This window comes from Chamaea fasciata, unplaced genomic scaffold, assembly GCF_029207755.1.
Source record: "Chamaea fasciata isolate MVZ Bird 193981 ecotype frontalis unplaced genomic scaffold, bChaFas1.0.hap1 SCAF_14, whole genome shotgun sequence".
NCBI lineage: Eukaryota > Metazoa > Chordata > Aves > Passeriformes > Sylviidae > Chamaea > Chamaea fasciata.
The window spans coordinates 7,045,131-7,068,771 of record NW_027094099.1 but is presented as its reverse complement, the minus strand read 5'-3'; the positions used below and the strand labels follow the sequence as shown (position 1 = coordinate 7,068,771).

The 23,641-nt window shown below is 37.3% G+C and overlaps 1 protein-coding gene across 6 annotated transcripts in view; it reads left to right on the top strand.

Annotated features, from left to right (window-relative positions):
- Positions 1–23,641, top strand: part of TCF12 (transcription factor 12) — a 159,128-nt gene that overhangs the window by 36,828 nt on the left and 98,659 nt on the right. For all 6 annotated transcript variants that reach the window (XM_066195944.1, XM_066195947.1, XM_066195942.1 and 3 more), the window contains exons 4-6: positions 4,423–4,496; positions 6,391–6,459; positions 16,694–16,796. In XM_066195944.1, the coding sequence (XP_066052041.1) occupies positions 4,423–4,496; positions 6,391–6,459; positions 16,694–16,796 (246 nt within the window). The remainder of the gene's footprint in view (positions 1–4,422; positions 4,497–6,390; positions 6,460–16,693; positions 16,797–23,641) is intronic.

The following is a 23,641-nucleotide window of genomic DNA, read 5'->3' as shown; positions in this document are numbered from 1 at the left end:
GCTCTCAGCTTTGGATATTTTAAGCTACCACATTGTACTTATTGTCAAAGCTGCTTTTGGTTTTGTGTGTCATTCTGGTCCTCTTGTCATCCGTGTTTTCTCCCACTCCCTGACTAATAAAAGTGGGGAACTTTATCTTGTCTTTATTTAATGATCTGACTTGTGAATTTTGAGATCTTTGTCAGAATATAAATGGTTTTATTATGTTATTGAAAACACGACATCTAGTATAAAAAGAGAAATTGTTTTAATTGAAAATAACCAGAAGAGGCTGAGAACTAATCTTAACCTACTGAAAGGTAAAATATTTGGGTATAGTATTTCCTCATCAAATATTATTACTCTTTTCATCCCCTTACTAGGAAGTCTAGACCTAAAATATAATTTTGGGCAATAATTGGAATCATACTTCGCAATAGACTTTTGCAATATGTGGCCTAATGGTAGATTGATTTGTTTGTGTGTCTGACATGCAAAACACAATCAGTGCTGTTATGGTTGGTGCTGTAGGTTTTTTTTGTAATTGATTTCAGATGTTGAATCTTATCTGGAGGAATATCATTACTCTGAAACAAAATTGGATAAAGAAGCTATAAAAGATAGAAACTCATACCTTGCGTACCTAGGATAACAATCTACAATGTGATTTTTTTTTGTCAAATCATTTATTTGATCAACATCATAGCAGATGGTAACCCTATAAAGTATATTATCGTGTTTACACGAACATTAGAGCCTGTGTCTCTTGAAATAAGTTTTAAATATAGTCTTCTTTGTCTTATGCCAGCAAGAACAACCTTCATTTCAGTTTGATTGTAAGATCCAATTTTTTTTTTATTAGGTGAACGTTTGGATCTGTTTCTTCAGAATGAACACATATGTTGAAATAATGAGGCAACAGGTTTCTTCAGGTTTTCTTCTTGAATAGCTTGAAATGCTCACAGCAGCATCATAAAAGTGATGTTAAGCAAAGCCTGTTTAAAGTGCAATGCATAAAGCCAGAAAGCATCCTCCTGACTTGGCTGTGTGTCCCCGAGGTGAGTGAGGAACACGCGCCCGTTCCTGCGGGCTGGCCCAGCTCTGGGTTTGGGCTGTGCTCCGTGTGCTCCCGGCCAAGGTCAGGCGTGGCCTCGCTGGGCCGGCAGCAGTGAGTGCTGTGGAGGTGCCCTGGGAGCCAGCCCAGCCCCACACTGCCAGCTGAACCCACTGGAACAAACATCACACTTACAGAATCACTCCCTAATTAAACTGCAGCATATGTGCTGTAGAAGTAGTCAACTTTGACTGAGAACTATGAAATCATGAGTCATTTCAATTACTTTCCATCCTCAGTGCCGACCAAAGAAAAAGGAAGTGGGGGTAGCACATTGTTATACTCCTGTCTGCCTGAATGCTTGTGTCTATGTTACTGGACCTTTGTATCAACACAGTTTGATTTCCTCCTTTTCTGCTTTACCTGCAGAGGCTGAGATACTTCAGCCTTGCCCTGCGTGTTTTACAGTGCTCTGCTAACTGTCACAACTTTCCTGTGCCCTTTAACATCCATGATGAATTAATGGATTCTGGAATTGGTCTCTGCATTTCCTTGTGGAAGGGGTTATACAAAGGTGATGATCCCCCTAGTTCCTCTGTTCTCTTTTGCATTTCCCAGGAAAATGCTAGAACTCTTTTCATTATACTTTTGCTTTGAGATTTCATTGAACTTATTACCACAGGTGACTCCCATGTTCTTTCTTACCAAGTGTTCCCCACTTCAGGGGTTTTACATTTAAAAGTGAATCTGATGGTCCTGGCTCAGTCATGTAGAGTTACTTCTGGCTGTGTTAAAGTATGCATTGTTTGTTTGTGCCCATCCAACTAGAAATGGTCTGGATCTTTGTCTCATCCAACATTTGGGTGGTTTTCATCTGTCATCCATGGAAAACATATTAGTGTACAAAGCAGAACAGATTCCTTGAGCACCATGGTAGACACACATCTCATTTCCTGGCTGAGTATTATTGCTGGCTTCCTGGGGCAGCACTTGTTTGGTGTCTTATGTTGATGGCGACCAAGGGCAGCAGGGGTATTGTTACAAATCAAATCCAGATGTCAAGCAGCAGTAAGTCAGAGTGCTGGTGTTCTATGTGCAATATATATATATGATTTCTTTTTTCTTCTAGCCTTCACAGAGCATCTAAAATGTGAAAGCATCTTCCTTGTGTGAAAATTTTGTGTAAGACGTAGGTCTACATGTAAGCCTGTTTGGGTCTTGTAAGAATAAAAATTGCTGCATGGAAAGGAGGAAAAAGACACCTGGCAGGAAGACAGAAGTTTACTATTCTCGCTAAATGTACTGGGCTTTTTTAGAAAAAAAGAATTATGGGAACTAGTCAGAAATTAGTTTTCTTCACTATCTGAAGCAGTTACATTTTGGTTTAGAGCAGTTTCTTTAAAGAGTTTATTTGCATAATTCAAATGGTAGAATTAAAATACTAGAATTTTTAGCTGTACATGTGCTGATTAAGTAGAACCATAACATAAGTCCTTATGTCCCACTGACTCAAATTTTTAAATGAGTAGCATGTTTTACTGATTAGGGGTCATGAATCTGAACACTCTATGCATAACCATTATCTAGTGACATATTTCCTGAAATGGGTTGATATAACCTACTGTATCTTAAACTTTCCCAAGGACTTTGTCTTGCAATAGGATATTTTTCTTTTCTCCCCCTACATATCTCTCTTTTGAAACTAAGGCAATGGAAGACTTGTTATGATAATGACTGGATTACTCGCACTGTTGTTTCTGGCAGAAAAGAGTCAATTGTGCCAAAAGATTACTTTTGCCTTTGTCAGTGCCAGCCACGACTCTTTACTCAGCTCCTGGACCAGTTACAATGAAACAACAACAATACTGTCAGCTGCAAAATGCAGTAAACTTCCTCAAACTGCTGGCTCAATATAGTGGTGGTTTTGCATTTTCAAAGAGCATTCTTCAACCTTGAGGATCTTGCCTGCAGTACACAAAAAGTGCCTGTAGTTTTTATTTGAGTGATTTACTGTACTTTCAGTTTAGCCTTCCTTTTTGCAGGCTGTCTTTGTCAAAACATTATTTTATAGCTTCATAAAGCACATTTCTCAAGGAAATAATGATTAGAATAGTAATAGTCTACAGGTAGTTATTTACAGGATAAACTTACGTTGGATTTTGCAGTATGGCCAGTCTGAGAAATATGCATGAAAATTTTATACTTGCAATATAAAGTTAGGGTTTAGAGGTGATTGTATGGAGTAGCTTGCACTCTACTCTTATTTATAAATTGGGATATTTAGTTCTTGTTTATAAATGATGATATTACAAAACTTCATTAATAGTTTATAGTATGTATTACATAAAGAATTTATGCTTTATATCAAAGCTCTTTATGAGAAAAGTTCATGTGACAGGGAAGTAATGAGTTGCATTTTGTAGGCCAGAGTGCTCTGAAGCCTGAAGTGTAGGATGGAAATGTTCCACGTGTGACAGAAAAAGCGTCTTGTGAAGCAGATAATCAGGAACCTAATTGTTAGAATAGTAGCAGCCTTATCCTGTATGAAGGAATTTGCTATAGGAGTTGAAGTGCTTTTGCGATTAGCTGTTTGGGAATGTGGTTTCAAGGTGTTTTGACCAATGAAATTTGGATAGAAATTGGATAATATGTGGAATGTATATTCTGATACAGTGTTTAAAGATCTCCCTATCTTTTCCTTCCCCTTTCTCTTGTGAGCTGTAACCTGGATTTGCATAAAGGGAACTGATTCTAAAAGAACCGTTACAGAGTGTAAAAAATATTACTGTTTTAGTAGGGCAGAGACCGTGATTCTCTGTGGGTTTTTTAAGCCATTGAAATATAACCAGTCTGTCTTGCCTTTTTTCCCCATTATGCTAAAATATCTTGCGTGTCACATCAAGGCCAAGTAGGGGAAATAATTTTGCACATTTTACAATGCTTAAGCAAGACACAAGAGCAAAGAGTAGATAACAAGTATGTGTTTCACAGTACGTGCTGCAATATTTCAGTGCTTGCTTGAGATGCAGATAAATTGGGCTGCTCAAAAAGCCATGATGTTCACATTGCTGTGCTTGTTTTGTTACTCATGCTAATTTCTTATGGATTGGGTTGGGCAGACAGCAGATTGGCAAATTTCTTGGCTTTTTACGCTCCTGTTTTCAGCAGCTGCAGGTGTCCAAATGAACAGGTTCCTGTGTAGCCAGCCTAATTAATAAGGAAGTTGTTCATCTGAAGTTTTGCTTTTAGAAACACTGCTTTAAGTATATGAAAGCAGATGAATTTACTTAAAGTGTATGGAAGCGGATGAGTATTTTTTCAGGTTGCATCAGAGAACATTGTTTTTGCTATAATTTCTTATAGGTTTGTATTTTTCTTTTCACTGCCAGGTATGGATGAGCGAACAGGTGCCACATCCTGGGGAACAAGCGGTCAGCCAAGTCCTTCATATGAATCTTCAAGGGTAAGATGCGCATGTAATAATTCATAATGAAAGTTTATGGGGACGTACAGCGTGAATCAGCAGATGATTTGGCAAAGTTTTTGAAGGGAAACTCCTTTAAATATACAGATTAGCATCTTTTAGGGACTTTAATGACTCTGAGGAGCTACAGCAGCAATTTAGATTTCTAAGACTGAAAAACATATAGGCTCAGAATTCATAAAAATAAACCATATGTAACTGTATGCTTGAATGATGAGCATTTTATTTAACATGTAGTCAGAAAATGAAAGAAGTCGTGTTACTTAGGAGCAGATTTATTGGCAAAGTGTAGGGAACATTTGTCTCCTTGTTAACATTAACCAGCTATAGTATGTGCTGTGTCATGATGTTGAAGAGAGGCTTTTCTTTTTAAATACCTTCCTCCTGTTCTTGTTCCAGCTTCATCCATCCCACTTATTGAGCTGAAGATTCTTGATAGTATCTGGTATCCTACAATAACATGACCCTTTTCAAACTCAACTCAGTGGTCAAAGCAAGCTTCCCCCTAGTTACATTCCCTTTGATCTACTCCATTTTCTTTTGATGAGTATTTACTCCCTAAAAGGACAATGAGCTAAGTACCTAAACTAGATATACACAGCATACCTGATGTTCTGATTTCAGTGTCTTTGGGTCAGAGAGCTGTGTTAGCACTTGCACCTTTGCAGCTTTCTTGTGCTGTGGAATGAAGTGGGTAGGCTGCAAGACCTTGGTCAGCTCACTGGGTGTTGATACAGCCTCTGCCTTACTCTGGAAGGCATAGAGAGGTTTCCTATGAAGTCTTGATTTTTCCATTGGTCATTAGTAAATAAATTAAAATAAATGTTGAAGTACTTCGTGTTGAAGAAATATTTCTGTGCAACATGGAAATTAGGCATTCTTTTAAAATTTCCTGCCTAACTTGGGGCATGGAGCTGAACCTTCAAATGCCTCTTCTACATTTGAAATGGAATTTTACTACGCAGCTTTATATAACTCATATTTTTATCATGTGTTTGGTGTTTTGACTCTCATTTTTTATGTTGCTGATCAATTTTAATCAATTGTGCATTAAGCTGGCCAAACGAATTTGATCTTGTGATTCATTGGCTGTGTGGCTGTATTAATCACAATTTTTTGTATGGTAGAGGTTCGGGTAATATTTGTATAGTCTAAAGTCAGTGAGCCTTGTGTGTTAGCTTTTCTTTTTTTTTTTTTTAATGGGGCAATAAAGACTGGTAATCTGGCATGTCGTTTAGGTGATGAGAGTTTTCTTTTAAAGAAAACTCAATGCCTTATAACAGGAAAACTTCATTCCTCTGTTCTCCCCAGAAAAATGAACACTAGAAAAATATATTTTCTGTATATAGAATTGGTAAAGATTAAGAGCCACAAATTAATTTGTCCTGTGGCTGGTATCTTCTGTAAAAAAAGTAGAACACAGGAATTTCTCTTCTGAATTCACTGAAAAAATTGGACTTCGTTTACCAGTTTAAATCAAGCTTACATGCATAAATTTTGGCTGTGATGTATGGTCTTTAGTTTTTGGTTTTCTTTCAACTAATGAGGCAAATTACTGATTCAGGATTTTGAATAACGATAACTTCTGTCTACTCCTACATGTGCTGCTAGACCAGATGTCTCTGAGAAAGAGCTAAAATGAGTGTGTGGGTCTGTATTGTGAGAGGATAGATTGGTTTCTCGGAAGGCAGGGCAAATCATACGCAGCCTTTTACATTTCTAGGCTATTCCTTGTGTTGATTAACATGGAGTTTAAGTAAGATGTATTTGTCTCACATGTTCAACCTTCTAATCCAGTGCTTTTCCCTATTATTTCAATATAGAATGTTATTCTTGTCCTAATTGTTCTTACTGCTTGTTTGTCTGTTTACAGGAAAATGGCAGTCTTCATGGGAAAAGCTCAGACCTCTCCACAGACATAGAAAAGTTGAAATCTCAAGAGGTACCACTTATTCTTTTTATATTGTATGCGATTTTCAATTTCCTTTTTAAGTCCATGTGCAGCCTACTACTGGAGTTTTCTGTTAAAGGTCACCATATGGTGTCAAAATTATTAAGAATTTAAAGTGTTGGCTCACTATTGGCTGGAATTTCCGAAGACACGGAAAGACAAGCAGTTTTCAAATGAATGGAGTTGGAATTTGGTGATAGTTTAGTGCACACCTGTTGAAGGCTAATAGAAAAGGATGACTGAATACTGGCTAAAGGCTATTTTTCTTCACCAGGTCCTGCTGAGGGTCTGTTCAGTTTGGTATAAATGTTCTGACTGTGGCCCGCAGTGATGCGTAAGGAAAGAGTATAAGCATAGGGCAAATATTTTACCACGTTTCTGTGTACTCTCCTAGCAAAACCCCAGCTCTTGGCTTAGATTTCCTGGACAGAGCCAACCTTTTGGACATGGTTCTTATAGCTGTTGGTGGTCTTGCTCTCTGCTGTTTGTGAATTTTTCTGCCTTTGGTTACGGTTTTGGTACCAATTACGAGGATTTTGTGCTAAAGCTTATGGGGTTTTTTTGTCTTACGTGTGCTGCCCAGTGATATAACTGATTTCCACCAGGTTCCTGTCTTCCAAATAGTTACTGATGTACTTCATAATTTTTATTCTTTTCCAAGCAAACACTTCTATGTTCAACCAAGCTGAAGTATTGTAATCTATTGGTATCTGCTTGTATAGAACTGCTGTGCGTAGTTCTTGGTGCCGTTCCCTGAACCTTCCTGCTCCTTCTGGATAACTTCAGAGTTAGGGTGGTTATGACTGCATGCACTGGTCAAGAGGAGGGTATACCATACATTTCTGCCTCACATAATGATAGATTCATTCTCTGTTCTTTTCTTACTTGTTGCTAAGTCATGCATTTTTTGATTGCCACTGAGCTGTGAAGTGATACTGTTTTAAAAACTGTGTAGAAAAGTAATATTTTCTCTTACATTGCACCATAGTTACCACATTGTTATGGCACTGAGTTGTTTTTGAGCATGTTCATTTTGTATTTATTTATACCAAATTATATCTGCTCTTTTATTACCAATTTCATGGAGAACATGCTTTGCAAGTCTGGACTAACTTTTAGTTAGAATTTTTTTTTAAAAAATTGCTATCAGCAAATTTTACTGTATTTGTTTACCCACTCTTTCATTTATTCACGGAATTATTGAAGAGTGGTGGTATGGGTACGATTTTCTGGGGAACTGGGGAAAATATATTGCTAACTTCTTTTCACTGTGAAGGCGAGATGTATGTTCCTGTGCTTGGGGTTGGGTGTTTGTCATGTGTTTTAATCTCTTCATCAATAATTAATTCAGACAAGAACTTTTTCTCATATGTAATGGCAGTTATTTCATTTCAGGAGTCTCTGGTGAGACCTTATTGAAAGCTACACCATTCTTACTTCAATAGTGTTTTGAGGTAACATTAAAGGCTAGGAATCACAGCAGGCTTGAGAAAACCTCATATAGGAGACTTGTCTTTTCATTACCTAGTGGTAAACAGTGTTTTTAACAGTGAAAGAACAGCAGGTATTAATGTTTGAATTTGCTGTGATGATCTTAGATTTGTGTAAAGGTACAAATTGAGACATTAGTGACTTCTGTGAGCAAAATCTCTTTTTGCATAGGCCAACTGTTTTGTTAGAAAAATGAATAATATGAAAAGATCCCTATTGCGGTCAATGAAGAAAAGAGTAGGAAAGCTTTATTGTTTATAGAAATAATTCAGGAATGGGAGTTAGCAGGCACTGGAATTCTGTGATGTGCTGGTGGTCTCCCTTATTCTTGAATGGATTGTACTGAAGTTTATATACAATACTGTGTACCAAGTTTGTCTCTTGTGGGGCTTGTTTTTCTTCCTAGTCTCCAGTCTTGTTTTTACCTTTCTATGTGCAGCAGTGGTGGGTTTTCAGTGAATATCTTTGGTTGATGTATGAAAGTCTCTCCCTTATTTGAGTGATATAGAGCTATTCTTTCATTATTTTGATTTTGTCGTAACATAAAAGGAGCAATAAAAGGAGCAAGTCAGTTTTTGATCTGTTCAGATTGCTGTCTCCAAATCAAGCATATCTGAAATGTTTTTCCTAAGACATTTCCTTGATGGATTTCCTTTTTAAATATACACACATAATAATTGTAACTGTTAAAAATTTAGCATAAATTAGCTGAGGCATTTTTCTTCCAGAATCTGAACTGCGGGTGTTTCAAATAATTTGCAACATGTACATTGCACTAAAAGCTGTGAGTGTACAGTTTGACCTGATTTAACATGAATCTAGCTTAGTACTGAGGATGCAGTTTTATCCTCCTGTTCCTTTACATAACTCCACTATGTATTTAATTGAAGCCAGGGTGGAACTGATCAAGGTAGCACTGTTAGGTTAGATGGTTTTGTAGCATCAGGCAACAGGTTCCCTCTGCTGTATATAAAATACTCAGACAAGAATTAGAATCTGAATTACTTTATGCCCAAACTATACTCCCCTTACCCCAAGCAGTACTTTTAATTTGCAAAAAAGTCAAAAAGTAGTAATGAGACAGCAGGTTTTGAAATAGTATTTTATACCTCTTAATCTCAGGTACATAACAAGAAGGGAAGCTGTTAAATAGCAAAACAAGACAAGAGGGACACAGAAACACAGTAAGTGTTCTCAAGTCTGTTGTATTTGTGTCCTTTTTGTCCTCTGATTTTTTAATTTTTTTTTTTTTTTTTTGTGGGAGGGAGGTTGTTTGGTACTTCTACTGCTGGTTATTTGCTTTTCCTGATCTATTCTAGAAGGTAGCAAATGATTCACTGTGGAATTAAAGCCCAAATTAAATATTCCTTATTCAGTGCTCAGGACACTTGCAAATTCAGCCTACTTTATGATTTGATTCATGAGCAGCATTTTTCAAAGCAAGTTCTGTTTTTTAAATTCTGAATGCTTTAGTTAGATTTTCAAGTATTTTCTTTAAGCATTTGTTGTTAGTCTGTTGGCTATACTTGTATCATTTTATCTCCTGGTTTATAGCTTAGATAAGAGCTAGAAAAATATGGTTTCCATCATATGAATTTTTCATTTCAGCTATATTGGAGAAGTGGATCTTTTGGTTGTGGTTTTTGTTTTGTTTTTATTGCAACTACCTACCACATTGAAATTAGCATTGAAATCTGTTCACAAATTAGTTTTCCATGTGGCCAGGGAATTGTCCCATTGCATATCATGTTGATATTTGTCTCACAGGAGTTTCGAGAGGTGTAACTCTCTATTGGGTTTAGCTGTTTAAAATCAGATTTGTCACTCAGTAACTTAACTTCTTGGAAGTGGATTTAGAGCTGGAGAAAATAGTGTTTATTAAAAAATAAATAACATTTGAAATAAATTTGAAAAAAGAAATAAGCTGTGTTTTCAATTGTTTTTCATTCCTTCACACACGTTTTTCATGTGTTTTGACTTGAAATGGAAGAAGAAGCTGATGAATAGTTTTAGAACTGTGTTACAAAGCAGGTTACTTGGGGCGACACTTAGAGGATACTTGTGAAAACTCTCTCTTGACTTTTCCCAATAATATGTGAAATCCGGGGTAATGATACCTGCTTTTGCCCCACCATGTAGCAGGTGACCAAATAATGCAAAAAGCTGGATTTTTGTCTTTAGGATATTGAATAGGTAGTTGAATGTTAGCACTTGCTGATGGTTATGAAAAGGGAATCAAAATGAAAGCTAGGAAGTGGAGCTAGAAAGCTCCTTGTTTCTGGTGCAGTTGGGTGGTCTCCGTCAGCAAACTGCATTCATTCCTCTGTTTAAGGAGTATTGGACAAGCTTCTTGCACAACTGAGGGAGATGGGGTTGAAGCACTGGCTGTTCTCAGGGGCCTGGGAGGTGGCAGACATGGAGCCTGCAGTGGGAGACGTTTGTTTCCTGGCACATCAGGCAGTCTCAGCTTGGTCCCTTAGCTTTTGGATTGTAGTAGGCAAATGGCAACGACGTGGATGAAACAGTGTAAGGGGTGTGGGGAGTCTCCCATCATCATCCACCTGCTCCAGACTTTGTAAGATGATTTTGGTCATTGCTTGGAAACAACACTGCTCCCACTGATAGTTTGCTGCAAGATGGTTCATGATTTAAATGGCCATGACCTGTGGCAGTGTGATGGTTCTTGATGTTCCGTTAAGATCAGTGAATATCATGTGAATGATCCTCAAGGCAAAAAGGAACAGTACTCTTCTCAGGATTTATTTTTAGCTTACCTTAATTTATTCAACATTCTTCCTGATCTGTGTGTTCAGTAGACCAAGCCAGATTTCTGGCTCTCTAGTCTTTCCTCCAGGAGCCATTGACAGATACATGGATTCAGTGGCTAAAAATACTCTTCTTTCTTTTTTTCTTTCTTTCTTTTTTTCTTTCTTTCTTTCTTTTTTTCTTTCTTTCTTTCTTTCTTTCTTTCTTTCTTTCTTTCTTTCTTTCTTTCTTTCGGTTGTGTATTTCTGGAAGCATTCAGGGTCATATAATCCATAATCTTTTAATTCACTAGGACATGTTGGTATGGCTGTTGTACAGAGCCTCTTGTCTAACCTTCAGTCAGTGACTCAGCACAGTGTTCCTGGATGTAGTCAGTCTCTCTGCTCTGTCCGTCTGTCTCTCACCGCCTCTGCCTCTTCCTTTCTTTCCTCACTCCCCCCCTCCTTGTGTTTTCCTCCTTCTTGTTTGTCTTTAGAACTTTCAGATTAGTTTGGAGAGCCAGATAATCCAAAATAAAGTGGATTTTAGCAGTAGCTTCACTCGTTCATTTACACATTAGTCATTTGGATGACTGTTGCCTGATTCATAAGTTCATTGCCAAATTTAGCTTGCAAGGGACTTCAGTATTCCTGAGCTTTAAACAATTAATATTTGTTATTTAAAGTCAGCCAAACTATAAAACTCAAGGAATTGAAAGCAGCATTCATTAAGTTTAATCTTTTGGTCTGCAGCCACGTCAAACTGTGAACTCAACCATTCATTTTCGTGGAATTTTAATGTCTGAAGTTTAGAGGCAGTAATTGAGCTATATTGTAAATTGCTAAAATGCAAATACGTGCTTAGTGATCTGGCAGCTTGGTTACGAGCCTTAGATTTTGGTCTGTTCCCAGGGACTTATGTAGGAGAGGGCTTGGGGCTAAGGGAGGAGAGACAAACAAAACCCCTGTTATCTCTAGTCTAGTGGGCTTGAGCAAATGAGAAGCTGTGGAGTAGTAAATTGTACAGGGAGGAGAACTCAATGAGTTGAGTATGAACTCAATAAATGCAGAGGAAAATAGTATGCCATGTAGAGGCAGTGCCTTCTCCATTTTTCTCATTTTATCCTGAAGTGAGAACAAGATGTTGTGCTTATTTAAAAACAAAACCAAAAACCCCACAACTTGAGTTAGGGCCAGTGGAGTTTTGCTTATGCATGGACAAGTGCTCATGTGACATCAGAAAATAATTGCTGAAGGACAATAGTTTTATGTTTTTGAAGGGGAAGTAAATGGGAGAGGATTAATCCCACAGAAAACATGGAACTAGTGCAATGAAAAAGGGTAGGGACGGTGAACTGGGAAATGTTTTTGACTTGTTTTTAGGTGATTCTGTAATTAACTTCAACTAAAATGTCAGAACTTTAATGGTCATTGAAAGACATTGAGTTTTAGGAGGTTAATTACTACTTTGTAAAATGGGGCATAGACTCATTGTGTCAGGCCTTCTCTCATGATTTGGTAGGACAAACATGCCTAGTAAGGAATGTGTTTGCTCTGAGTGTATGGGTTGGGGATTTTTTCCATTTTATCTTCTGAGCCTTCTATAAAAATCCTTTATGTAAGAATTTTCAGGTGTCCTGTGTACAAGTATTTATGATTTTGTAAATAGTGTCAGATTTTTAATTGGTTTGGCCGTGTTAGCATCCCTGTGCTTGGAAAATCCTGATTCAGATAGAGCCTAAATCACTTGGGTGCTTGGGACATATTACCCAGAAGAGACAGGAATGCATGTTACAACTGTGAAATTTTTTAATTGGTGGGCTTTATTTATTGAAGTGATTAGAGAACATCGCTCTAATCCAGTGAAATCCCTGAAAAACAAAGTTAGAACATTCAATGTTGAGAGTGCCCTCACTAGTCAGTTAAATTGCAGTGCTCATAAGTAGTAGTCTTTCTGCTTCATTTCATAACAGGTATTATTAGTAGACAATACTTGTTGCTTTTATTTGTAGATGTATCTGACTTGGTCTTTCTGATCACAAACATTTCAGTCAGACGGAAATCCAGGGAGAGGCTTGTGCGAAGTGAACAGTGCCAACATTACAAAATGCTGTAAGGGAACAGCTAACCCCAATTGCGCTTTATTTGGGCCGTAACGGTACAGAAAGAGAAGCTTTGTCTTCATTTGGGAAAGTTAGAACTTGCTTTTGTAATAGCTATGTAAGACGTTGGAACAAGCAAGACAGTTTTGCATTTATAGCTATGTCATCTAATCATATTCAAAATCAGTTTGTTTTCTGCAAGCAAAAAAATGCCCTGAGCTATCTGCAGTCCCTTCAGAACAGGGTGCTTAGAGCAGGAAATAATTTGTCCAGTAACTCCTGTTTTGTAGACTGCCAATTATTTGCTAAACACTCCAACTGTGCACTCTGATGTATACTAATCCATTGGTAGATTTGCTGAGGAGCCATAGAGGCAGAAATGGGGATGTGTATTGAGCATGGAATGTCTCTTTCCAGCCTTTCTATGTTAAACGTGCCCTGCAGGTGACAGGAGGTAGAAATGCTCCAAAGGGCTTTGGAAGCCCACCTGGGGTCCAAAGAATGACATCACCAGCTAGAATATGTGCCATCAAATAGCTCTGCGCAAGAGGGGAGCGTGACTTTTGGCATGACTGATTAGTTCCTTTTTCTGCTTGGAGTCTGTATCAATGCAGCTACATTTAAGTGAGCTTCAGTAGATTAGTCTTCAAAATTGTCAGAACTGAGATTTCCTGCCTTTCTCAGAAAGGAGGAATGAAATTTGGCAGTGTGTATTATTGAGTCCTGCTTAAAACATGGATTTGAAAAGGGGCTCTGATAGAATTTTGTATAAATCCCTCCCCCCCATCTTCTGCTGCTTTTGCCATGAGGGATGAGTTCACGTGCCAGCAGATTGTGTCTTCTCTTCATTACTCAGTCACACAAGCTGGGTATGTCCTAAAAACCACTATCCTTCATTGGTATTCCAGACTCTTTAAGGCTCTCAACTGTGTTCTCCTTTGAGCAATAAGCATACGCTGTCAATTTTACACTATCGTATTTGTGAAATACAATTTTTGAGCTTTGATTGGATGACTAGAAACTTCCAGTAGCTTTTCAGAAGCTACTGGAAGCTCTAAAGTTGTATCTGTGATTGGTTACAGCTCTTCCCAGTAGTAGTACTTTGCTGTTTACTCTGTAGGTTAACAATACAGATTCAAAAGCAAGGAATGGTATCAGGAATGCAATTTTATTTGAACTACAGCTTAAATGAGAAGAATTGTCTGAAAAAACTCTGTATAATTTAAATCACTGTCCTTAGAGCTCTTCTCATTTTTCTTAATTTGCTTTTGTGAAGTGCATCAGTTGTTAAATCAAAACTGCACGTGTTTGTGGTTATTTTGTATTCATTTAGTGTGGGAGAGTTGTATGTAGGAATCAGTCCGGGGTTTCTAATCCCAAACAAAACTCTGTGATCTGAGTTGATAATCCATAACCGAACCCTGAGACTCTGAATAACTGGTTTCAGGCATGGTGGTCAAAGTAAGATCTCTTTAAGTTAGTTCAGTGTAGATAAAGACATTGGTTACAATTTGCACAAGTGTGCAAATTGTACTCCAGTGGTAAATAATGAAATGCCTGATACAATTGATTTTAGGAATTGCATTAACATCCAGAAAAGACCAATTCTACTTAAAGGGCTTGTGTATCCCTTATTACATTTTGACCCTGTATACCAAATGTTTTGTTTTCAATGGCTTTGGAGTTGTGAAGGATAACCCCAAGTGTTTTCCAGGTAGATGAAATAGTTGATTTGTCTGGTAGTGTAGAAGTACAACTTGGATGCTGTGGTAATTGGTTGCAAATGCATTTTGGGAAACTGAAAGGTATATGAAAAGAACATGATGTCAGGTATTCTTCAAAGGAATTTTGATGATAGAAGGAAGATTATTCCTTTTTGTGTAAACCACCCACCCCATTCTCCAATTCCTCTATTTTGTGAGGGGGATATGCAATATTAACTTGGGGAGGACCATTAAGAATCTTATGCATTAGGTAGATTGTGTTGCATGATGTGCAGCTGTATATGAAATGAGTTTTACCCGTGTTATATTTTCAGTAATTATCTTATTTACTCTGTAAATAAAGATGTCTTAAAGATTTCAGTTTCTGGGCCTTGTTTGGGCACCACTTGCTGAATGTCTGAGATATGGATCCTCTTTTATCACTGATAGTGTCCTTTTTAGATTCTTTCTTTTTTAAAAAAAGTATAGCTGAAGTCCTAGGGAAAAAGCTTTTGAAAAAACCAGCCACTACAAGGAGTAAAAGCAGAGGCACAAATATAAAGCCACCTACTTAGGAGCTTTGTTTTCGGTCCTATATTTGCAAATTTTTGTTTCTTTATTCAGCAGATTTAATTTCTTTCTTGTTTCATTTCAGCATAAAAATAAACCACATGTGGTGACCTTAGCTAGGAGCCACTCCATTTCCTCAGCAGCTGCTGTTCCACACTGCTTGTCTGACAGACGGGGCTAGGTCATGGTTTCCAGAGGACACCCTCGTGGTCATAACCAAGTTGTAAATGTCACTAAGATTGTTTCTGGATGCCTATCACAAGTGTATCGCCGATGCTGCAGCAGATAAAGTCAGCCAGAGATTCAGTGGGGAGTTGTGTCTCCCGGAAGATTGCCGTGCAGGCGAGGAGCAGCAGGAGTGTGACATGCATCCATAAGCAGCGGCAGTGCTGTGACAGTTCTTTAGCCCTCAGTTAGCAGCCCTTTGGTAGAAGTGACAGCACGCCTGCAAAGATAGGGAGGCCTGTTTCAGCCCCATTAATGTTGTCTTGAATGTGAGCCTGCGGTCTGGAGAAATGATAAATGTTCAGTGATTGATGATTTTATAGTCCCAGGGCACTTGGGATGGTTTCTGGTAGCTGTGAACAATTTTCCCTCCTCCCTTAATTAGGCCTGAGCTCTAGGTTTGTGAATGAGAAGTGACTAAGTGTGAATTGTACGATAAGGTTTACACGGTGTTTTTCAAAACTTTGGCTACAAAGGAAGTACAATTTTGAGTGCCAGGTCTTTCATGTTTTGGTACAGAATAGGTGATTCAGTGTGCATTTGGTAAGTCTGGAGGGCAAATGGCATACTCATACCTTTATAGGGAAAAGCTGACAGGATTTTGAAATGTCTTGAGGAGAGCTTTATGTAACTGGGTTAATTAAAGAATATGTACATCCAAGGACTTCTTTGTTTTCCATCTCCTCTGCCTTTGGTGTAAGCTTTCAATAAGCCAGTGTTTCCTGACTGTGTAAGGGTTGCCCCAAGTCTGGTGATCTGGCTGTGCTAATGGTAGAAAAACACAAAAAATGTCTCAGTTTCAGTGCTTGTTTGCAAATCGCATGACAAAGGTGTTTATTTAATCACTATATGGAAGTAAACCTTTTGTCAGTGAGCTATGCTGGTTAGTAATGTGATAGTGTCAAAATGCCTATTAATCTGTAACATCAATAGCAGGCTGCAAGAAGAAATGGAATTTGTTCTTCACATCTGCACCAACATTTTTTCTTAACATCAGTGACTCTTTGTGAACGTTTTACTGTCTTTTATTAATGCAAACAGAAAGCTTAGGAAAAAAAATCACTTGCAAGTTCTTCAGACTAATTTTACTCTCTGTGGTTAGTGACTTAACACTAAGAGGATTCAAATATCAAAATATCTCTGTATTATTAAATTTTTCAAAATCTTGTCCACTAGGACACAGCTTATTAAGAAACTATGTGGTTTCTTTTTGATGGGGAGAAAGTAATATGTGGGCAGAGAGTAATTTCTGTGAGATAGACCTGAAAGCCAACTTTTGTGATTAATGACCAATTGTGACTCTGCACATTTAATTAGGAAAGTGTCATTACACTCAATTAGCAGGGCTGCCAAATAATCTGTTTAATACTCTGGTCTTTTTTTTCTCTAGGGTTTTGCAGACAGTCCTCATTACAGTGATCACTTGAATGACAGTCGATTAGGGCCTCATGAAGGATTGTCCCCGACACCTTTCATGAACTCAAATCTGATGGGTAAGTAGGTAATTCTTTACGAGTATCCCCTCAAAGCCTCTTTGGTCAGAAAGAGACATTTTTCATTCCCTTGTCTAGGCCTGACATGTCAAGCATCTGGAAGTTGCTCTGTTTCTCATAGCAACACTGACTTTCCTATTCAAGTCTTTTTATGTTGGGTGAGTTCCTCATAAAGGCCGTTATCCAGGACTTTTTAGAAGAAGGATATACCAAGATTTTCTGAAGTTGATCTAGAAAACGGATACATTTTGATTTGATGTAAATTCTAAATTATTTCAAAGGTGATTTTTCCTTAATTTTGTTTGAGAAGATATTTATAGCAATTTTTAATTTGTGCATTTAAAATCTTTTTTTCTAACATTCAATTCTTGAACTACCTACCAATTTACTGTAGGCTTCCCTTCAGGTAATAATTTGAGGGTTTGCTTCCTATTTTTGATTTTCTAATTTCTTTGATATTTGTTGTATTAGAAACTCTGTCAGTTCTAAGAAATAGATGGGGACTCCTACTTCCAGACCTGTTTAATATTTTCTGCTTTTGGAACTAGAAAAAAGCAAGCAAATGGTGTATTATATTGTGGCGTTAGGTATTGAAAGCTTTTTTTTCATTTCCTGCATGTAGTGTTACCTGGAACACGTTAACCACTTGATGGCATTGCTTGAAAAATCTCCTTTTGTGTGTTCCAGTTTGGAACATAAAACTGTTGATGCCAAAATATTTAATTTGGCAATACATGGGCTTGGGATCATTTTTGTTTTGTATCTTAGATTTCAGGACGACTCTGAATATTTGTTCTGAATTTGTACATTTCACATTGTTTCACTTCTATATTCCCCATCTTGCAGACATGACCTATTTTGTGATCTCAGTATTGTCCTTTTAAGACACAGCCATGGTAATCTAAGTGGATTACCTAAATCCAAATCCTGGTGGTCTGCAATTTCTTTTGGAAATCTTTCTACTTTGCTCAGTCTTTGTTTACTACTTTAATTTTCTCTGAAACAGAGACAGACAAAGCTATTGCTGAAAACAAAATTTTGTTTAAACTTCATATACAAAGCTGAAAACAGGCAATTTTAAAATGCCCATCTCTGTAGACTTTGATTAGAGAGATGACTTGTCAATTGGTCAATGACACTTCTATCTGGAGGCAGCAAAGCTAAAACGTAGCAATTATTTTGATAAAGTAAAGTAGACTTTCTCCAAATGCTCTTTCAAACATGTTGTCTTTTTTCTTTTTTAGCAGAAAGCTAAAAAGATAAGTTACTTCAATAGCTTCTCCAGTATTCTGATCAGCAGCATGTATGGAATGGGCTTCATAGCTGACACTGATTTTATTTTACAAAAATATATAGGGAAGTTAGATTTCTTTTTTAAAATTCATATTATCAAAGGCCAATTAATTGCTCATGTTTTTAATTTAAGCCATCCAATTTCTAAACAATATATGCCTTTAAATATATGACAAAAATAATTGGTGCAACTATATCTTCTTGACTTTTCATTTTTATTGAACAGATGATTCTATTAGACATAATAGAATTACATCATTAATACAGATTTGAGAAGAAGCCTCCTTTTAGATGGTTTTGTAGAGAGGATTAACAAACTGCGAGATATGTGTGTGTCAGTCACCCAAAGCAGCTGAGAACTGAAATAGTTTTGTAAAGCTTTGTGGCTAAGAGTTCTTAGGGATTTTATTTTCTTGGAGCAAAAGTACTTAATTTCCTTCTATATGCAGCCAACAATTATAGAAAGCTTTCAGTACATATCTCTAAGATATGTTCACATGAGAACTTTAAAAGGATGTCTTGAAAAGTATTCTACTTGTGGTTTTTGGCTTGTCCTAACAAAGAATTATGTTCATTTAACTTATGTTATTGTATAGGATGAAGCTTTGTATATTACACTTTCACATCATTAGTTTTGGCATTGTATTTTAATTGTGGTGAAGGTTTGGAGAGAGGAATGATAAAAGTTAGATGAAAACACAGAGTAGTACTTTTCTGTGTGGTACTGCTGTGTTTATAGTTTCTTTATCTATTATTGAAAAGGAAAATGATTATTCTTCCAAAGTTGTTTTTTTAGACAAAGAGATGTTACACAGTTTTTAAATGTCAAACTGTGGACACGTTCCCATAAACAGAGTGAACACATTTATTTTATTAGCTGATGTAGGCATATGATATTTAAGGCATTGGTTCATTATTTTGTGATCTTTGGAGTTTAAAGGAGATGGAGAGAGGCTAAGAACATGAACTTGATGAGCTTATAGGAAATAACTCACTAGCTAATAGCAGTGATTGAGCATCTGGGGTTCAACAACCAAGATCTAAGAAATACATTCCTTCCCAAAATTTTATCATGACTGAAATACATTTCTGAAATAGTTAAAAACTATTAAAAAGAAGAAGAGAGTGCGACAACATATTTCACCATTGCTGTCAACACTTAAGAGTACCATTAAAAGAAAGAATTGTGTGTCAAGGGGATGTTGTTGTTTTGTGTATTATGTTCAGCCGTAAGCATATTTGCCTGAAGAGATAGTGGATTATAAAGTGCCACTGTCTTTCATGATGGAGCTCTCAAACATTTTAATGATCTTGTACATTGCAAAAGAGAGAAATTTTGTCTAACAAGAGTTGATAATGATTCAATAATGAACAATTTACCACAGAAAGATGCATTTCCATATTCATTTAGATATTTTTTGAAGTGTTTTGCAGAGGAAGTAAAGCTATTATGCTGGATTGGTTAGTGTTCTTCACTAATGAATTCCAGAATTATCGTGTTGATTTGGTAATATAAAAAAAGAAGGGCCGTTACTTATATTTTGAGTAAAACCACTGAATCCTCTTGGGACCAGCATAGTCTGTTGGTATCCATAGAGATATGTAGGAAATCAGGCTAAGATATATTGGTGGTATTGTAGCTCCATTTAGACTTGATAATCTTTGCTTATTCAACACTTCTCTTTTAATTACATTCTAGAAAACTATTCACAAGGATATGAGATTCTTTTCTCTGTAATTATGCTGCCTTTTAGTACTCTCTACTTGCAAGGAGAGGTCAGTTTTTGCTAGGACCCTTCAAGCATGTGGTATTGTATGTTCTGTTGTACTGTTCCTCGGACTTCATTCTCCCGAGCTTTTTTACTACTACTTACTGGGAAGAAAGAAAGCAGATTATTCTTGAATATAGCTTAAAGGGGTTTTTGTTGGTCTGTCTTGAAAATTTGAAGTGGGTGAATTACTTTCTTTTGTGTGCCTGTCTTTCCACAAGAGGTAGAAAGGATAACAGCCAAACTTTTGTGCTCCATGTTCATCATCTGTGTACTGCACGGTTCCACAAGGTTGTGTATGACAAAAAGTCATTAAAAAATTTAGTCAATAGTGAGTGAAAAGACAGTGGTTGAATATCAGCTTTCTAATTTTTCCTTGTTTCCTTGTTGAAAGTTTTCTTTGTAGTGTATTTCCTTGTTTTCTCATTATTTCTTTAACTAGTTCCTTTAAAGTTTAATTGGGTTACATTTTAGAGCTCTAGGTGTTTTTGAGCTGGCAACAGGGTTTCAAGACCTGTCAATGAAATCAGAACTTCTGAATGTATGAATACATGTATTTATATTATCTGACTGATTTACTCACTGCTCCAATAGGTCAGCTGCAGGTTGTAGTTACTAGTTTATTTCATACCCTCTGATGATTTTGTAACACTCACCTCTGTTGGCATCCTGGTGGCTTTGCTTCTCTTCCTAACAAGCTTCTGCTGGGTAATGCTATGGTGCTTTATGGCCACCATTCAGAGATGGTGGGACTGACCATGCAGAGAAGTCAAGACACCACAGTTGGTATTTATAACGTGGGAGTAGAAACATGTTGCAGTAATTAGAGCTATAAATTATTCAGATTGTTAATGAAAATATAGCTTCTTTTACTGTTTATAATGTGAATGTGAAGGGTAAGTCTGTTTCTTCTCCTGTTTGAAAGAAATAGGTGAAAGAACCAAAGGTAGTACTGGCAAAGGGAAGCAGAGTGATACATGTTGGGGTTTTTGCAGTGTAACTTCCTTTCCTGTTGCTTGTACTTGATGCACTTGGGTCACATGGGTGGTTTGTCATTGGACATCACAAAACAGGATTTCTGAGTAAGTTGCATCTACATGCACCGAGAATTTTACCTTCTCTTACTGTTTAGAAGTCTTGTTCCAGTGTAGCAGGGCTTAATAGGTATGTGCTGGGTAGAAACTACTGTTGTGAAGGGTGGCAGGAGCAGAGAGGTGCTTTGTGGGTGGAAGCCAAATTTCAAGAATTTTCAAAGCTAGTCTTCAGGTTACTGTGAAATTCACAATGGATCTTGAGTATTAATCATATGAATGAGAGATCAATATCTGGATTGGGATGCCTTCTGGTTTCAAAGTTACTGTTCATTTAATTGACTTGATTCCGTGATTGTGCAGGTTTCTGAGAATGGCTGGGCTTCTGCCGGTGCATCTTTCAAACTGAAATTACTGTCTTAATTTTTATTGCAAAATCTATTATTTGACTTGTAATTTCAGCACCCCAGTTGGCTTGGATAGAGTAGTAGGTATTTTTAAAGATGAACATTGGAGGGGCATTTTTTTAAGCAACATGGTAAATAGCTGAAGCCTCTGTAAGCCTTCCAGTTCTTGAACAGCTGATGTAAGCCTTTAAAACCATAATTTGTGAAAGGTTATTCTCAGTAAAAGGAGAGGCTTTTGAACTTTAAAACACAATTAAAAGAAGGCATGCATCTGAACTGGTACTCAGTTAAGAATCTAACTAATCTACAGGAAAATTGCTAGTTTTCTTCCTCAGTAACCCTTCAATAAGGAAATTTTGGAATTGAAGAGAGTTCTCGTTATCAAATGACTTTATAATGGTGAAGGCAATAGTAGGAAACCAGCAAGGGTAAATAATTATTAAAATGGCACACATTAAGAATGATGCCATTATAGTTTTTGCTAGGAATTTTGTCTTAATTACCTTTTAGGAAGGGAGAGGGCAGATGCAAGTAGGGAGTTGGCAGACCCTCTATTTGTCCAAAATAATAGTTAGATTTCCTTGAATCGCTTTCTATAGTCATTAATATTTCAACACATAAAAAAACCCAGGCATCACAATGGAAATTATCTCCAGAGATATGAGTAATAGCAAGATTGATCTGAAATAATTTATATGCAGTTACATTGTTATTAACTTGGAGAATGGTGGGGACAGAGTATTTTATATCCATTGGAGAGTTCATTAGGAAGAAAGAGGAAAATGTTAAAAGAAGAAAATGACAAAACAGTGACATAACAAAGATTGACAAATGCTTTAGTCCATCTCCTTTTACAGGGTAGTAAGTTGAAAGAAAGCTGTAAAAGGATACCTGATAAGCTTCAAAGTCTGCATAGTTATCTGTCAAATATTACTAGGTTTATAAAAATGTTCCCTAGTAAAAAAACCCATGAGTGTAAGATCATCCAGAGTTACAATAAATATTTAAAGGTATTGGTACTGAGTCCACTCCAAGCCATAGACTGTAAACTTCCCATGCTGAAAAAGTTCCTTAACATTCACTTTACATAACTGTATTGTGCAGTTTCACAGTATTGCGTTTACATTTCATTGAATCACTTAAAAATACCATGGTGCTGGCTCACCTCTATGTAATACATTATGGCTGTTTTTCCCAAAGTAAGTGTTGCCATTGCTTCACCCCAGTAATGCTTCTTGTTTTCTTGCTTCTGATAGGCTTATGTTTTTTTAATAGTTGGCATTTTCCAAACCATTGCATATAATGAATACGGAAAATGGAAGATTTCCATTCAAGCTCTCCTCTAAGATTGTTTCTTTTCCTTTTGGGGCATGTCACTCTGTTGAATTAATGCTGGTTTTCTATGATGTAAATTGGCTAAAAGCCTACTGTGAGTTTTCCAGTGTTTTATGTTTTATAATGAAATTTCAAACCCAGACTAAGGGTTTTAAGTTAAATTTATTTCTTCCTCTCTTCCAGATAATTATTTAAATAATTTACTTCACATATGAATATATAAAACCGCCATAATAAATTGAGATTCCTTTTTGTTTGTTTGTTTCTGGTCTGAATGCTAGCAGTCCTTTTGTTCTGGAGTGTTTGTGCATCTGGCTGTGTCCCAGCTCTGGCGTGATGTGTTGGGCAGAGGCAGCTCTCAGACCTGGGCTCTGACACACTGGTTACTGCCAGCACACAGCCGCTGCTCTGTGGGCTGAAGCTTTCTAGAGTTGCAGTGTTTTCTATCTGTTCATACAGTTTCAGATTTATCTTTTTTTTTTTTTTCCCCAGGTATTACATTAAATAAATTCCACTCACACCAAAGAATTGCTCTCATCTGCTCTTAATTTTCCTTTTGTGAAAGCTAATGGGTTTCTGGGAAATTAAATTACACAGTCATTTAGTGAAAGTGCTAAGTGTGGGGCATTTTTACCCCTGGGTTTTTGCTCACAAGAGCGTGTGTTAAGCTTAGTTTTCCCTTCTGTTTACGGTAATATTTCAATCAAATAGCTTTCCTAACATTTCTTTACCTACGGTAATACATGGAGGCTTTCTCCACACGCGGCGGGGGGCTCGTGTCCTTTGTGAAGCTGTGCTGTAGCAGGTGTCCGCCTGTGCTCTCTACCCCTGGAGACTTTGATCTCTCTCCTGGTGAGCAGCTGTGGCAGAGGGGCCCTGGCAGCGCTCTTCAGGTGGTGCTCAGGTGTGGCTGTGCCAGGTAGGTGCGTGGGCACAGCTGCCTGCCCGCTCTCCTGCCTCGGCGTTCCCTCCTCCAGCAGCTCCGGGCACAGGGAGTGAGGAGGGGTGAG